The sequence below is a fragment of the Halichoeres trimaculatus genome, unplaced genomic scaffold, assembly GCF_033239565.1.
Source record: "Halichoeres trimaculatus isolate MK-OKI-2021-1 unplaced genomic scaffold, fHalTri1.1 fHalTri1_scaffold_22, whole genome shotgun sequence".
In the NCBI taxonomy this organism is placed as follows: domain Eukaryota; kingdom Metazoa; phylum Chordata; class Actinopteri; order Labriformes; family Labridae; genus Halichoeres; species Halichoeres trimaculatus.
In genome coordinates this window covers 5,631,858-5,650,339 of record NW_027437200.1, presented here as the reverse complement: position 1 = coordinate 5,650,339, position 18,482 = coordinate 5,631,858, and the positions used below count along the sequence as shown (strand labels likewise).

The 18,482-nt window shown below is 40.7% G+C and overlaps 1 protein-coding gene across 1 annotated transcript in view; it reads left to right on the top strand.

The window, feature by feature from the left end:
• The window catches only part of fgf11a (fibroblast growth factor 11a), a 154,420-nt gene that overhangs the window by 73,684 nt on the left and 62,254 nt on the right, over positions 1-18,482 (top strand). Inside the window, exon 3 of the mRNA XM_074662254.1 lies at positions 2,574-2,684. Within this exon, the coding sequence (XP_074518355.1) occupies positions 2,574-2,684 (111 nt within the window). The remainder of the gene's footprint in view (positions 1-2,573; positions 2,685-18,482) is intronic.

Below are 18,482 nucleotides of genomic sequence, written 5' to 3'. Positions count from 1 at the left end.
CATTCGACTCTGAAGATTATTGTTATACTGTGTGTTAGACACAAAATGTAGAAATCTTTAAACCCTAAGAGACACAGTTTAACACATGCACTGTAAAGCCCATAGGCGTCAGTTTAGGGGAAAGGGGATGGGTGGGATGTGTTCCTCCTAACTTTTTTCAGAGGTCATTCTGTCCCCGCACACAAGGCCTCCATGTGTGCACCATTATTACCCTGTTATCTACAGTAGTGTAGAAATTCCAATGATTACATATCTGAATGCACAATCTGGATGCTACGAGAGTTGCAAAGAGACACAGCAGGCATCCGCCTGGCTAAAGAAAAAACTCGCCATACTGATGCAAAAGATTTACAACTGTGCCAAGTTTCAAGAGAGCTCTGATTGGGTCCCTTTTTAATTCCTCTGGTGGTCCCACTGACCCTGGGATTATTTGTCTTTCAAAATCGTGTCAGTGGTAGCCAACAGATGTGTCATTTTTGGTCTTTTCTCAGACGTCAAAGATGATAGTAAATGCAAATACAGATTTAAATCCCGAAACTATGGGTGGGGATTCCAGTACCAAGTGCCAGACATGGACTATTATGGGTAGGTACAGAGCACAACTACTTGGTTCTAAACTCTTTTCTAATTTTCTACCACTTGAAGATCAGTGATTGCCCTCACTTCTTCCTCTTAAAGGCCCGTCAATGGTCAACAAATAGGAATCGAGCCTTCTGCCTGTGCTCTGCGTTCATTCTGTCTGTATTTCTGCATGTTCCCATAGTATGGTGGCCGAAGGGTATCAGATGATTTGCAAAAGCCACAATATGAATACAAGATCAAAAACACAAATGCAAAAAGCATCAACACGAATGCAAATGCCACAACACAACAGAAGTACAGCCACAATGGAAGTTAAAAAGGTTAGTTTTTCCAAGGGACACAGAAAAGTTGGGAAAGTCAGTAAAAATTCTCTTTGGGCTGCACAGTGGCACAACGGTCAGCGCTGCAGCCTCACAGCAAGAAGGTCTGGTTTGATTCCCAGCCTGGCTGGTGGGTCTTTCTGTGTGGAGTTTGCATGTTCTCCTTGTGCTTGTGTGGGTTCTCTCCGGGTACTCCGGCTTCCTCCCACAGTCCAAAAACATGCTCATCAGGTTAATTGAGCACTCTAAATTGTCCCTGGGTGTGAGTGTGTGTGTGAATGGTTGTCTATATATGTGTCAGCCCTGCAATTGACTGGTGACCAGTCCAGGGTGTACCCGCCTCTCACCCAATGACAGCTGGGATAGACTCCAGCCACCCACGACCCTGAACAGCATAAGTGGTATAGAAAATGAATGAATGAGTGAACCTAATCTATGATAAATTAAGCTTTATAGGGGTCTCACCTTGTAATATCCTTCATAGTACTTTTTTTTTTATTTACACCAAAACATGTTATCTTACATTTAGCTTTATGAATCAATAACATTAGTATTAAAGCTGAAGCTGAAGGTGAAAAGCCAAAACAATCGTTAACGTACTTTCATAACTTTTGTGTTGTGGCTTTTGCATTCGTGTTGTTGCTTTTGTAAACTGGCTGACACCTACCAGCCAACGTAGCAAAGAGCTTATGGATACGTGCCAAACAGATCAGTACCACTGGAAACCATGGGGGCAATGTTGCTGTTGCTATCTGATATGTAGCTCTAGTGGGATAAAAAGAGGAAATAACAATGGCAGAACTTTTTGAAGAAAAAAAAAAAAAACCTTCAAACATCTGTACATCAACCTCCTACAATGCTGCCTCCATTTTTATTTTTAATGCAAGAGGTACATTGGCAATACTTCCTCCACAGTAGCCATGTTTGTTTTTCAGTTTGTTGTCATAAACTTTTAAGTCTGGGTTGCTACCCCTGGTGGATGTATTGCCAAACAGCAACGACACATGAGCGTATACATTTCGTACATAGAGGAAGTATAAATGGGCCTTAATAAGAAGACTAAGGTTTTTTTTTTTTTTTTTTTTTTTTTTTTTAATCTTTTGAGCAGTAGACTTATTACAGAAACCTACAAAACAGCTGGAGCTCTGTAGTGGATTCACACATCTTTAATCAAAAGGTCAACTCCAGGTCCTGTGGTCCACATGATGAAGAGTCCTTGGGAAAGACGCTTGACCCCAAATTGCTCCCTGTGGCTGTAAATGGGATTATCTAATATTCATGGGTGCTTACATCCCAGCCTCTCAGTGTATGAATGTGTATGAATGTGGTGTGTACATGAGCAGAGTTCATTTACCATTCACCATACCCACACATCCCTGCATACACAAACAGAGCGAACATCCCGAGTGCCTCACTTGTCTGTGAAAGACGCCTTTTTCTAGCACTCACTGCGGTCCCATCAATCCTGCTGAAGGCCACAGTCACACACATTCACACCAACACACACACTTCCCTGTTTGACTAAACAAGAAGCAGGTTGTGATATTTACACAGTGGTATAGTCAAAGTGCATGCTAATAGGCAGCTGTGTGCGTGAATGCATGCACAGACAAATGTTTGTGTGTGTTTTCTTGATGCTAACGTGTGTTTAACCCTGTGTTTGCTCTGCAGAGCCCCAGCTGAAGGGCATTGTCACACGGCTTTACTGCAGACACGGCTTCTACCTCCAGATGCTGCCGGATGGCACCATGGAAGGCACAAAGGACGAAAGCAGCTCCTTCTGTGAGTGAACGAGCAAACACACAATGATGTTTCATGCTAGTGTATTTCATAGCCACGTCTCACAATGAGGGGACTGCAAGAGCTACAGGACATTTCAGAACAGATTCTCTTGTAAGAAATCCTTTTATATGAACAAGCATGCTCTGAAACCCTGCCATGCTTTCTGGTTTGTTTCACACTTTGCTCAATCAGGCTGAAAATGTATTCACACTTGGCGAGGTGCGTTGGGTGGCCGCCAGCTAAATGGGATTTGTTCATGTTACATAATATATCACAACAGATCGCTGGCACGGAATGAGTTTTTCTAACACATGTTTTTAATTGTTTTTCTCACAAACAACCTGACCTTTAAGTAACAGGCCTCGTGTACCTTTGAGAAAGTCAACGTGTAGGTGTGAAAAATGTAACATAGGTGTGATAGTGGTTCAACAGAGGCTGTATGTGCTAATGCATCCACTGCTCGATGATGTTCTCAGACATCCTGTCTTATCCCGGGCTGTGATGGATGTGCAAAATTGAGCTTCCTATACATTTTTGACAGGATAACATCAAATCTAAATGACTCTGAAGATTATTCAAATCTGTTAATCCAGAGCTTATTGGTGTACAACCTGATTGTTGAAGAACCTGGTTTTAAATGGTTAGCCTGTCAGCTTTTGGGCACCAAATATGCAACATTAATGATCCAGAAAGCCTTGTATTGTATTGGCAAATTTATGCACGTTGGCTCTTCATGATTGAGTTAATCCACGATCTTTGAGGCCTCTTTGTTGTGGACTATTTGGTACGATCCTTGACTGCACATTCACATGACTCTATCCTTTCTGTAGAAAATAAGGGTCTAACCCTCTAACACAGACCAGTCACAAGCTGGATGGCAGGAGTCCATCATGGGCTCTGAGGACAAAAACAAAGGATGTTTGATTGTGTTTGTAAAAGTGCAGAGGTGATAAGTGAGATCCTATACTCGTTTGGGTCTTTTGAGAGGCTTTTAAAACAAGCTGTTTCTAGGAACAACAGACGGCTAATTAAAGCTGCTATAGAAGTATTATTAAATGTTGATGCCAGCTAGGGGTGAGTGGTATACCGGTTTCATCACCGTCACCGGTATCATATGTTGCCACAAAATGAATGTTGCAACTGTTACCGTTGTTACCGTGGTAAAGCATTGTTACTAGGGGTGTAACGGTACATGTATCCGTACCGAACTGCTCCATAAGGCCGTTCGGTTCGGTACAGAGCTGTATTCGAACAAGTACAGTAAGTTTACATTAGCTGCTGCACATGGCTCTTTAATATTCACGTGAGTACTCGTCTATGATTGGCTGAGCAGGGAAGGCGTTTTAATATTCATGAGGAAAGTGGTCTGTGATTCGTGCTCTGCGATCATGTGCATATCATGTGGATGTGACGTCTCACAGTGAGCCAATCAGAAGATGAATATCAAAGAGCTTCCGTAGCCACAGGAGCTTGTGTCTGAATTGTACATCTTGGCTGCTGCTAACGACCAAACGGAGCTTGAAGAACCTCCCCCCTTGCTGTACAATGGCAAGTTTAATAAACATTAAACAAGCAAATGGTTTTGTGTTGTTCCATATTGTACCGAAAATGTACCGAATCGTGACCCTAAAACCAAGGTACGTACCAAACCGTGATTTTTGTGTACCGTTACACCCCTAATTGTTACACAAAATTCAGTCAAAGTAGTGGTTAATCTATGAGGGAGATTTATTTCTCCCGACATGAGAAGACACTTTTTTGCTACAGCCATTCTGAAAATACACCTTTAAGGCCAGTAGCACTGAGTCAGTGACGTGACAAAGTAAACATTTTCCAGCGTGCAGAAAGCCGAACAGCTGGTGTGCATGATGACAGCTACCCTGTGTCTGACACAGGCTGTACATCGCCACAGGTAATTGTCTATGGACAAACCTCAAAACCTAAAACGTGATACAACCATTTTTGTAGACAAAAGTAGTGATATTGAAATAAACATTTTGAAGCAAACTGAAACCATAGTTGGCGGACTATGATCCGTTACATTGTTCACATGCTTTGAACCCTGCAGCTTAAACAATGGTGCGGCTAAATCACATATTTTTACAATCTAACAAGCTTCATACCCTTGTAGCATTAAAACCAAGAAATTTCTCGATTATTTTTGTTGTCATTGAAATATGTGCCAATGAAAAATATGAGTTTTTAGGCCTCATGTTGTGAGAGTGTCTCTATCAGCTTGAAGTGTTACGATTTAAAGAGTGACCCTTTAAAGTGGAGACCTTCAGCTGAACATGTCAGTGGATATCCAGTTTACAGCAGCTATTGAAACACACAAGTTCTCCAGGATGCATCCTAGTTTAGTTTGATATATATACATAAGTGTCGATATACGCTCATCAGATGAGTATTTCATGGTGATCTAAAGCTGTTTAAGAAGGGTGCATCCTGCTGGAAGTCCTCAAACAAGTTCATTTTTTAGATTTACTGATTTCTGACATCTTCATGCTTTACACAACAGAGGTTCTTATGTTTTTCCTGTTGCAGCTCTTTTGAGTTTTTTAAAACGGACACACACACACACACACACACACACACACACACACACACACACACACACACACACACACACACTTTCTTTCTCCCACTCATGTATATCAGTATACACCTCACCTTGGAGGGCCATCACTTAGATGATAATTGACCAGAAACATCATATCCCATGATTCTTTAGAGCCCCTTGACTCTCTTCAGCCCTCGTAAAGCAATCTACATAGTATCTTGGAATATCCCCAATGTGTTAACACAGCATTTCTTTTCCCTTCTTTTCTTTTTTTTTGTTTGTTTTTTTTGTCAAAACACAAGTTGGGATGGAAGACATGGCACTCGCACATTTTTTACTAACTACGTCTATGAGAAAACACTTTCCTTCCTTTCTTTTGTAGTGTTTCAATTTTGCAACCCAGTGAAATGTCAGAACAGTTGTGGCAGCAACAATGTTACTAGCTTTGACACTGGCATGTGTCCCAGAAAGAACATTTACCCGCATGTTTGTTTTCTTTTTTTTGACGTAGACACTGGCAAGTTTGTGTTGAGAGGTGGGAAACTCAGAGCTGTGTGTGACAGGAAGTGTTCCTTCAGATTTGGATGAGCTACACATTTTGAGACAAGGCTCAGGAAGGCAGAATTGTGAGAGACAACTACTGAGAGGAAAAAAAACAGGAAGTAAACTTGTGATAGTCTTGGTAAAACTGGAGCCCATAATGCTGCCAGAACACACCAAAGACACTGATTAGACCTGCTGCTTCTTATGTAACATCACACCCACACCCAGGCAAACGGTGCTGCTCTCTGAACTTTAAACATCCTCATCTCACAGCTGAAATATTCATCACACAATACCTGGGGAATATCCACAGGCAAACAGGGCTTTTTCTACAGACCAGTGCAAAGCCTGCTGTTATGTAACAGGGATCCCAGTGTGTCTGAGTATTTACCATCAGTCAGACGAGGCCACCCTGCTTTGTGTTTGCATGAGTCTGACTTCTGACTGCTATAATTCCATCAATCATTGAATCCAGTTTAATGCTGTCCTGGGCTCTTTGCGATCTCAGGGGACAGTGCAGAAGGGATGACGAGTAAGTCCTGTTAAACTCATAAGTTGTGAGCGTGTTGATTATGCATGCATTCATGCAGCAATCGTTAGAGTGATTGACATTATTGTAAGTGAGTATCAATCAGCGGCACAATCATCTACCTGGCTGCACAGTTTATTGAATGAGCAGAAATAGCTGTGTGAGCATGTCCTATAACGCACTGACTGTCAGACTGAACTGCAGTAGACTCCCAGGAACACAGACTTTCCTTTCAGGGGATACTTTACACAGCCAATAGAGAGCATGCAATGTAAAAACTGGATGAACAAAGTGTTAGTTGATAGTCAGGACCTTCACTGACCACCACTATAAGATTAATCTGCTTAGGGATCATGGGGCATATTAACCCCATGTTACTATACTTCTTCTTGTACCCTAATCCCAGTGGTGGGTGCAGATTTGATTAAGCACAATTAGATTTAGGAATATGCACCTTGTAAGCAAAATTACCTGTAGGTGTATGAATTAGATTTCCAACGAAGACAGGGTCCCTTGGTCAAGTGATAAAAGAAGCCTCCATGCATTTAAAAGTTATATTGTGCTTTAGTAGTGCTTTTTATGGCATCATCCTATAAAGTAATGATTAACCACATTACTGTAAACCAATTATCCTGCAGTAAACTCAGGTCTTTTGAGCACCCTAAGGTCTGGATCTCTGGGTGGTGGCCAGTTTTTCTCTTTGTAACTAAGCCTTTGCACAGAAGTTAAAAATAAACATGCTCCACTTGTTTCCTCTGATCAGATTAGCATTTAACAAATATGTACAATTATTTCTTGTCATGCATATCAGGCTGGTTATCAGATGAACATATCATGTTTCAGTATGTCTACACCACCAGAAACATACTGAATATTTTGTGTTAACTAATGACTTAACCCACACCAACCAAAGTATAACAGTATAGTATTCTGTCAGATTAAATGAATAACGTAAGGTCATATAATCACATATAGAATAGAATAGAATAGAATAGAATAGAATAGAATAGAATAGAATAGAATAGAATAGAACTTTATTGTCATTGTAACAGGTACAACAAAACTGAAGTCACAGCAGCAATCAAGAAAACAAAAGTAAGAAAGTGTATAGAAAGTGCAAAAGATCCATAAGAAAACAGATGATGACAGCTTGTCCATCATTCTCCAGTTCAGCCAGTCTCCACCTCCACAGAGTCCAGGACTGAGCTTCTTCAGCAGTCTGTTCAGTCTCTGTCTCCTGGATCCTGTCTGCTCACAGCAGGTGAAGCTCTTCCAATGTGGCGTTGGTGTCTGATGTTAGCTCCGCTGTCTGTGAATGGCATGATGCTACTCTGTTCTCTGGTATTCCCTCTGTTGCTGGGTTAGCATGGCTAGCTTGTCCATCTTATCGGAGATAGATCTTACGTTTCCAATAACGATGGATGGAAGGACAGGTCGATGTCGTCACTTCTTAGCTCACACCTGAGAACCAGTTCGTCATCCTCACCTCCTTCTCCTCACCTTGTGGGAAGACATCAGGCCTTACACCAGTTAGCATTGACATGCTACAGGCAGCTAACAGCTGAGTTCACTTGTAAACAATGCAGCCATTGTTACATGTAGGATCTCCAGACAAACACAAGAGAAAAAGTAGTAAAAATATCGCTGAAGCCACGAAAAGTTTGCTGTCCATGACCAACAAATGAGCCAAACAAAGCAATGATTCACTCCAAATACGAAGATTACGAAAGTTACAAGAAACAGTAAAAGAGGAGAGAGCTGCTGCAACAGGCAGCCATAGCCAACAAGGGGGCGCCTAGCGATATCTTTTTTTTATCAGCATTATTTTTTTTGTTTTTAAATTTCCTAAATTACAAATGCTGAAGTTCATTTGTGGAGCCAAGAGACACACCCTGACAGCCTGCATATGGGAACTTGAACAGCATTGTAGACCTGTGAACACATACTTCACATTTTCTTAAGACCCCTTGACCACACACTTACCATGTGGGGTGACCAGGGATGGGTACCAAATTTGTCACTTTTATAGGTACTTACCAAATTCTGTCTGTAGTATCCAGTACCGATTCATGTAAAATCAAACGTTACCATGATAAGACACCTAAACACATCCTTTAGACTGTAAGACAGTAGAAGAGTAGGTGATTTTCCATGTTGGACATGAACACAGCATTGAAGAACTATTGAAAAGTTTGAGATTTTATTGTTAGACAAATTAATACAGACCTGATCAAAATCTTAAGACCAGATGAAAAAATGGTAGAGTTTACCTTTTACACATTTGGATCTTAGTGAAGTTTTAAGTGGAGCTACAATGTGCAAAAAAAAAAAAAAAAAACACTTTGAAAAAGTAATTTATTGAAAACAACAAGTAAACTGAAACAGGTGGTGAGGTGTAAGAAACATGGGTGATCAAATGTGACTTAAGAAGACAAACATGTGGGACAGGCAGCTGGCAGTTCAGGCACATAGAAGTTCACAGAATCCAGTTGGTGACCACTTGTGTTGTCAAACCAAAGATTGAAGCTGTTTCAAATCAGATACTTCTATTTGTACACTTACATGTAGTACACTTACAGTAGGTATGCTATTTAGTAGACCAGTGCACAACATATCACAGGGTTGTTTTGTTTCAAATCAAACACTCAGGCTTTGCACTTTCTGGAGGTGACAGTCTCATTTCACAACCTTTTGGAAGTATTCAAAGATGGGGACCGTTGAAGGGGAGAAGTGTCCAGTGCGTTACGTTTTTTCGTACTATCAGTGTGAACACACTTTAGCACACAAAGAAAGTGTAGCAGTAGACACAGAGACACAGTCTAAGACTCAGACTCCAGTCCAACTTAAGTCCTGTTTTTCAAGACCCAAGACTCCTTTGGCTACTGGACTTGCACACTGACTGCATTAGAAATCAGTAGATAGAGAGAGACAGACTGATAGCTTGAGTGATATACACTTGTTTAAGATGTTTGTAGCTTTCCAATACATTTGATCTGTATTAGAGCAGACCAGACATGTACGTTTGCCTGCATGCTTGATCAAGTGTTGCCTTGTTCGGTTTAAGTTCTCTCCAGATTTAAAAGATCCTTCAAATCATGAATTTTCCTCTCAAAGTTTTTGAATTAGCATTTATTCAGGATGAACCTAAGGAAGTGAGAAACGATAAAGTCACATTGTACTGTTGACTTGGCTAAAATATCAGCAGTTTATCAGTGAGTACCTGAATCAGTAATTTAAAGTAAAAAATAAATCATTTCATTGGATATTCCAGTACTCAATTCATTCCAGTACTCACTACATTCACTACATTTCTGTACTCACTGTAAATTCTCATTGTTGCGTGCTTTTCATTTTCATTCTCTAGACCCAATCTTGTATATATATCTAATTTCTATATAAATATGAAAATAGTAATATTCTTTTCTAATATTTTTTTCTATTTATTTCTACTATTATACTTCTTAAATTCTTTATATTTATTCAAATTTCTAATTTTATATTGTAGTATCATTATTCTATTTTTATTGTTATTGCATTACAGCACTTTTTTTGTGAGCTGCTGTGTCAAAAAAAAAAAAAATCCCCCAAAGGGATCAATAAAGAATATTCTATTCTATCCTATTCTATATTCTATTCTTTAAAATCCTGATTTGCAGTGTCAAATCATTTGATTTGAGGTCATTTGATTTCTTCAGTGATCCCACAGCCGCATAATCAATGAGCATTAGCCCATCATTTAGAGAAGCCCAGTGTGCATTTCCCCACAGTACCCAGTGCTGACAGTGGTTACTGTGGGTACTCTGAGGCAGTCTGACACGTAATTGAAAATATCCAACATGTTTGATATTTACCAACCCAGGTCAGGAAAACTGACCAGAGGCAGTAAAATAGGTTATTTACTTTATTTGGCACCAAACAGATGAGCATTTGAATACATGCATACACCCAAAATCTGAGAGGTAGCAAATTGGGTGCTAAATTACACCTAAAACCATGTTGTACATGGCCAACTTAATAACTTGTACATTTTGCTAACCTGGTCCCGGTGTACCCATTGAAAAAGAAATGTGTTGATTGTGTTTTCATGTCCGAGGTCTTGTTGTTGCTCCAGTCCAGTGCTGTCTTGATCAAACTCTGTATAGTGTAAGGATTTAGTCTTATGCACTGACCATGTCTGTCTTTTCTCCCTGTCCAACTTATATAATGTAACAAGTCTGTCCTATTTCTGAGGAGCTTTTACACTAAAAGCATGAATTTGACATCTTGCAGACCAGTGTCATTACCTTTAATAGAGAGCACTCTGTGGTGTCTGAGTGCTGGGAAGCACTCAGACATTATGTCAGTGAAAATCTGCAGGGTTCACTTGATAGGGCTTGCAGGCCTTGACATGAATTTTTCTACTAAGATTCAGATAACCTGTAATTGTCATCACCTTGAATCCCCATTGTCTTTTCAAGAAACGTGCCTGACTGTGCGTGCAGAGCTGTAATTATGCACCCACTGTGATATTCACCAAGAAGACCCAAAAACACCCAAATCAGCACAAATGGGATAAATAATTAAGGAACCACGGAGTGATTCATATCTGAGGCCCTCGCTCTGCTGAGTTCTTGGCAAACTCTGGTACTGATCCACTGGGCGTCTTTGGATTTGTTCACTCAAACAGGCACTGGCATGAAGACGCAGAGCAGCCAGCCAATTTCATGGCACTTTGCTAGTCATAGTCACAGAATTATAATACATGATTGCTGTACATGGCACAAATAGTCCCCTTTTATCCATCAGCACAACTTTTAAACCAATCCTCCTCAACAAGGAAAGTATTAGGTGCCTCTGGTGTAAAGCTTTATCAAAGTCAGATTATGTAGCGTGAAGATCTCTACAGAGATGACCATGGGGGCTAATTTCCAGACTTTGCCATGATTGTTGCTGCTTGAAGTGACTCATTTTACAATCACTGAGGGGCTGGGACAAAAGCTCCAATGGATCCAGATAAAAGACTGGGAAGCAGTTTGTATCATGGTATCATTTATAATTGATTTCTGAGTCAAGATTCTGAAATAAATGAGTAATAACTGAGTGGTAGATTTAAACCATCATGAAATGCTCATTTGGCCTCATGGAGAATTTGAAGAGGAAAGATGGTGAAGTTTTCTTTGACAGCTTGAAGGAGGTTTATAACTTTGATCTCACGTCAACGCTGAGGGGCAGCTCGTCTATGAGGGTTTCAGTTATCAGGTTCATCAAAAAATGCACACTAATGTAAAGTTGGAAGAAATTTAACCTTTCATTATCTAACACTGTGTAATGAACAGTTTATTTTGAACATCTGCGTCTGTAGCAGGTGTCTGTCTAAAACAAGTCTAGTTCTACTTAAGATTTCTGCCTGTCAAAGAAAGTTTTTCCTTGCAACTGTAACTTGCTAAATGCTTCAAAGTGTTCTAATCATGGAGGGTTAATATGAGATAAGAGCCCTTATCTTGCCTTTATGTTAGGTCTTTGGTAACAACATTGTAACAATTCTGCCTTATCAAAATTAAAAAGTGCATGTCTTGGTTTTCCTTCCCCCCCAGGTTGGTACGTTCCCTCCCACCTTCAACAGTTCCCCTGGAAATGATTGAATGCAAAAATGAATACACAGGGTGGAAAAGTGGTGACTAATAACAAAATGAACACAATAAATAATTAAATCAATTTTTTAAAATACTCATTTTACTGCACTCTGACACCACAGAGTGTTTTCTATTAAACGTAAGAGATGTCAAATTCATGCTTGTTACATTATATAAGTTAGACAGGAAGAAAAGACAGATGTTGACAAGGCATAAGACTAAATCCTTACACTATACGGAGTTTGATCTAGACAGTACAGAGCAACTGCAAGACCGAGAACAGAATCAACACATCTCTTTTCCACTGGGTACACCGGGACCAGATTAGCAAAATGTACAAGTTATGAAGTTTAAAAATCTATGATTTATGTTCTGACACTTGTTGTCAGTGGGTGCCATGTTGGGCGTAATGAAATTATCTTAACTTTGAGTTTTGGATGGGGCAAACAGAGTTGATTGATAAAAATAACAAGTTATAGAAAAAATCACCTTCAGTACAGTGTGCACAAAAACAGACATGAGCTGTTCAGTTTTTTTTTTTTTACCTGGTGTTTTTTTGTCATTTCTGCAACTTTGTTTTTTAGCTTCATATACTTCACTGTGCTGTGAGAGAGGCGTGTTTCAAATGAACTTTGAATGACAGGTCGAGTTAGTGTCGTATATAAAGTCAAGGAGAAAATCCCAAACTCTGTCAGATATTGGGGTATTGTAGTGGGGCACAGATATTACTTCTAATTAGCATACATGACATTAAAATGTTTTGTGATGCCATGTTAAACCAGTGTTTTTGGCTGTGTGTTGTGACTAGTACAAAAAGGGAAACCAACATTTTTGGAATTCAGTTCACTCCTTTACACAGTTAGTCTTGAAAACACAATTTGATTGAACTCCAAGTTTTTATTTCTTGAATATTTCAAATCTGAAGCTTGACAGGACAAAAGTTAGGATATTAATTCTGATTGTATACTTTGCTAAGAAATGCATTCTGGAAGGAATCACTCCATGGTTCCTTTGGAAGGATGACTCCCCTCCATCTCCCAAGACCCTTACAGATCAGATCTCAGCTTTTTTACCACAGGAAAGTAAACTTTGGAAAAATACAATCATGGTAATATTTTTCAAGAATGTTGGTCTCCACAAATTTTGGGTCTAGGGAAATATTTTAAATGAGACCATATAGTGGGTGTCTGATCCCAAATCTATGTACCGAAAGGCCAGGTAGATCTTAACTTTATGGTTAACTGTCGTCTCTATGTATGTATGATGTATGGGTATCCTATATGTAAACACACAAGTACATGTGAGATCGCATGTGTATTTGCAAATAACTTACTGTTAATCTACTGATGTCAGTGAAGTTATGTTACTACTTTTTTACTTATTCACTTAATGTTTTTTCTTTCGTTTTTTTTCTTATCCTCTTGGAATTTATTTTGTTACCATATTTTATTTGCATTTTGTACTTTTCTTTTCTTTTCCTACTCTTTTTTTTCTTTTCTTTTCCCTTTTTTAAATTTTTATTATTTATTCTTTTTTTTTTTTTTTTCTTCGAGGTGGTGGTGGTGGTGGTGGTGAGGGTGGGACTGTACAAGTCATCTCATGATATTTTATTAGGATAGACATTTCTGTTGTCTTGTGTTCTGTTTTGTTGGAAATAAAAATGCCCCCCGAAAAAAAAAAAAAAAAAAAAAAAAAGGAAACCATTGTCTATGTAAATAAATCTATAGATTTTAATTATTTGATTCTGGCAGGTACCTGTTCACCTTCAATGGATATACATTAAGTTTGTGACCTGGGATTTTTTCAAGTACACAGACCTTTCAAGGACTTGACTCAGGATCCCCACCTTCACCTGCCTCCACGTGTTCTGCAACCCTTCCCCTTTGACCATGGCTCTCCTTCCTCTCCTTTACACCTGTGACCTGCTGTTGTAACACCGAATCAGTGACCTCAGGGGAGCAGGAGGGACAGTGGTCACACAGGGAGGCTGGACACCTCTCTGTTTCCCTCTCGGCACCTCTCCTCCTGGGCTGCACCTCCTGATCCTGCTGGGCAGAAGGGAAAGGTTAGTGTAGGAATAAATGATAAAAAGAGGTATAGAAGCCCTGAGGGGGTGCCACAGAACAAAAAGTGAGCGGTGTGGCTCTTGTATGGCCTTGCACTACTTCTCCCCTCTTTTTTACTGCCTCCCCTCAGGGCCTCCACAAGTCGGCAGTTGGGGAAGTTGTCACAAAGCTGGAACATAACTGCATATTAAAGGAAAAAAAGTGTCAAAAGGAAAGAAACAGAGAAAGAGGATCAGAGAGGAGTGGGAGTAAGAGAAAGGGGGCACGGTGGAATCCGCCAGAGAAAACTGAGCCAGCGAGACAAGACAGGTTGGCAGAGGAACAGAGGCAGGCAGAGAGATGGGGAGAGGAAAACGTGAGGATGATGAGAGAGGGAAGGATGGATAGGGGAGGGAGCAGCTGGCACACAGCTGATGGCTCCTCAATCACTGTGTCTCCCCCCTCTGGTGGGAGGTCAGAGGAGCTGCCCTCCCCTCCTCCTGTCCTGCTCCTCTCTCCTTCCCTGCTCTTGGCTCGCCCAAGCTGTTATGTAATGAAGCTGGAAGAGGAGCGACACCAGGAGGGAAGGGAGCTGAGATTTATTATCTCTTGGGCAGACAGGCTGTTAAAGACCTCCACTGATGTTTCTACACATGTGCGCCACTTAACTCTGAATTAAGTAATCTTTTGGAAATGATTCCACTCCTATTTCAGATCTCCTTTTTAGAGTTGGTATTTTAGCTGTTTTTAACATCTTTACTGATAGAAAGGAGAAAGAGTCGACAAACTGAGGACAGAGGAGGGGGACGGCATGCAGCTAGAGGGCATGAGTCAGACTCAAACCAAAGCCACTTTCTGTGTTGTTGGTCCTGAATTTGGATTACAATTTACCCACATAACTAAAATGCAATTTAAATTCTCAGTGTTGCACTTCAGTCTTTCATTTTTGTACGATACACATGCCTATAGTCTTTATGTGGAATGGAATTCTGGGTTTTCAGCTATTCAGTCAGAGGTGTAGTGCTGTTCTTTTAATGCCCTCGTGTTTGTGCGCATTGGCACAGTCAACATGAAAACTGAAAGGTTGTGTAACCATATGACAATTCTACCATTAATTATACTAAAAACGATTTCAAATTATAAAATTCAACTTTAGCTGCAAAATGCAACATTTCATGATTCAAAGTCTAATTTTATTTACAACCCAGTAAATTAACAATATTTTGATTGATTGGTTTGCTGGCAGATGTTATATTCTGCTTGCCAGTTAAATAGTGCAACCAATAAAGTAAACTAGCTCAGCTTCAAGCTAACTTAGCTTTAAGCTAACTATGGTACAATGACTCAAGTGGTAATATTAAGGAATGTTCACGTCATTGACGTCAGATCACGTCATTTTTTAATGATTGGAGATCAGGGGAGAGGGAATCGGAAAAAGCCAGAGGCCTTAGTTCTTGTTTTCAATTAAAATGTGTTAAAAAGCACATCATCATTCATTTTTTAATAGAAATGTATTTGTCATTATAACAAGTACAACGAAATTTCAAACAAGAAATTGCAACCTAATTGCCACACATATACAAGGTAATCTCGTGGTGCACCCTTGAGAAGCTTTATTTTTATTTTGTTGATCCAATGCTGCACTAAGTGGAGAAAAAATAGCTATATCCATATTGGATGGAATGATACCTTCATTTAACTACATTTTAAAACTCAAAAAAGAACTTGTAGGAGTTTTATTTCTTTTCTTTTGTCTTCATGCATTACTTGAAGATCGGATCTGGAAATATTGAGATCGGCAGATACTCAAAATAAAAAATCGGAATCGGTTCTGGAGTAAAAAAACGTGATCGGGACATCCCTGGTAATATTTATGCTAAATATTCACATAGTCTTTATTAAAAATAATTTAATAAATTAATTATTTAAAATAATAATAATAATAAATTATTAAAAATGAATGAATACATACTTACATAAACAAATAATTTTAGATAAACAAATAAAGAACGGCGGTGATATTACGATATATATGAAGATAGTCATGGAAGCATTTTTTTTTTCTTGTGGAGTTTTTTTTTTTTTTTTCTTTTACAAGGTTTTACAGAATCATAAACAGACCCAAAAGTAGGGCTCAAGTGAGTGATTTCTGCATGACACTGCTTTTTTTTTTTTTTTTGTACCTTTTTTGGAAGTCCAAAATAGAAAGTAGAATTTACCTTAGTGTCTTCCATCCATCCATTTTCTTCCGCTTATCCGGGGTCGGGTCGCGGGGGCAGCAGCCTAAGCAGGGAAGCCCAGACTTCCCTCTCCCTAGCCACTTCGTCCAGCTCTTCCAGGGGGATCCCAAGACGTTCCCAAACCAACCGAGAGATGTAGTCTCTCCAGCATGTCCTGGGTCTGCCCCGGGGTCTCCTCCCAGTGGGACGTGCCCTGAACACCTCACCAGGGAGGTGTCTGGGAGGCATCCTCATCAGATGCCCGAGCCACCTCATCTGGCTCCTATCAACGCGGAGGAGTAGCAACCTTACTCTGAGCTCCTCCCGGATAGCCGAGCTTCTCACCCTATCTCTAAGGGAGAGCCCGGCCACCCTACGGAAGAAGCTCATTTTGGCCGCTTGTACCCGTGATCTTGTTCTTTCGGTCACTACCCAAAGCTCATGACCATAGGTGAGGGTGGGAACAAAGATCAATCGGTAAACAGAGAGCTTTGCCTTCCGGCTCAGCTCCCTCTTCACCACGACAGACCTGTGCAGAGTCTGCATTACTGTGGACGCTGCACCAATCCGCCTGCCGATCTCTCGCTCCATCTTTCCCTCACTCGTGAACAAGACCCCAAGAAACTTGAACTCCTCCACTTGGGGCAGGATCTCCTCCCCGACCCGCAGAGGGCACTCCACCCTATTCTGGCTGAGGACCATGGACTCAGATTTGGAGGTGCTGATTCTCATCCCAGTCGCTTCAGGTCAAGACTTGATGAAGCCATCAGGACCACATCATCTGCAAAAAGCAGTGATCCGATCCTGAGGTCACCAGACCGGACCCCCTCAATACCCTGGCTGCGCCTAGAAATTCTGTCCTTAAAAGTTAAGAACAGAATCGGTGACAAAGGGCAGCCCTGGCAGAATCCAACCCTCACTGGAAATGAGTCCCACTCACTGCCAGCGATGCGGACCAAGCTCCAGCACCGGTTGTACAGGGAACAGACAGCTCATAACCAGAGAGAGAGCACCCCCACAGGACTCCCCGAGGGACACGGTCCAATGCCTTCTCCAAGTCCACAAAACACATGTGGACAGGTTGGGAAAACTCCCATGCACCCTCGAGGACCCTGCTGAGGGTATAGAGCTGGTCCACAGTTCCACGGCCAGGACGAAAACCACATTGCTCCTCCTGGATCTGAGGTTCGACTATCTTACGGACCCTCCTCTCCAGTATCCCAGAATAGACCTTACTAGGGAGGCTAAGGAGTGTGATCCCCCTGTAGTTGGAACACACCCTTCGGTCCCCCTCCTTAAAAAGAGGGACCACCATCCCGGTCTGCCAATCCAGAGGCACTGTCCACGCGATGTTGCAAAGTCGTGTCAGCCATGACAGACCCACAACATCCAGGGCCTTGAGGAACTCTGGCAAGTCTCATTCATCCCCCAGGCCCTGCAACCGAGGAGCTTTTTAACCACCTTGGTGTCCTCAACCCCAGCCCCAGACAGAGGCAATGCATCAGTTGTCATTTTCTGTGCGCATGCAGCATGAGACTGTGAGGAACGAATCAGTGTCTCACTCAGAGTCAGTTTCTGGCTCTGATGGCTCAAACAGGTAGGGCTGGGTCCGTCCGACAAGGCTGCTAGCGCTAGCTTCCATTGTCTCTGTAGCTGTTAACATCACAGTTAAACAGAGGCGGCTCCCTCCGGCGTGTGGGCATGGTTTCAGTGCTACTAACTGACAAGCCCCCAGCGTCTCACAGCAGCGAGAAGTGCTGATTTCGAGACCTACTTTTAAATACTTAACCATATTTTTTAATCTTTCAAATTTGGCTCAGTGGACAATGACAGATGTTTCTTTGCTGTGACAAACTAATGACACAAATTTATTTCTGCTGTACACTGACTTTAAATGAAATATCAACTTTTATAGGAATAAACCTGCTGAACTGCCACCTATGGGCCTCTATTTATGTGTGTTAGTGTCTGTGTCTGCTCTTCTGATAGCCTAGCTTAAGGCTAAAACAACAAGTTAATTCCCATAAATATTTGACTTTTTTTCTCATAAATTTATGAGATTAAACATGTAAATTTGTGACTTTGCTCTTGTAACTTTGTAAATGTATTCTTGTAAATTTATTAATGAAATGGAAAAACATTCATTCATTATTTTTTACCTTCCTAAAAGCATTGTTTAAAATGATTGTTCTTTTTCAAATTTGAAAAACAACAATACAGAATGTCCCTCTTTCTTGGAACATTGTGATGTCACAGAGTGGTGATGTCATAGAGTGCTTTGTATGAACTA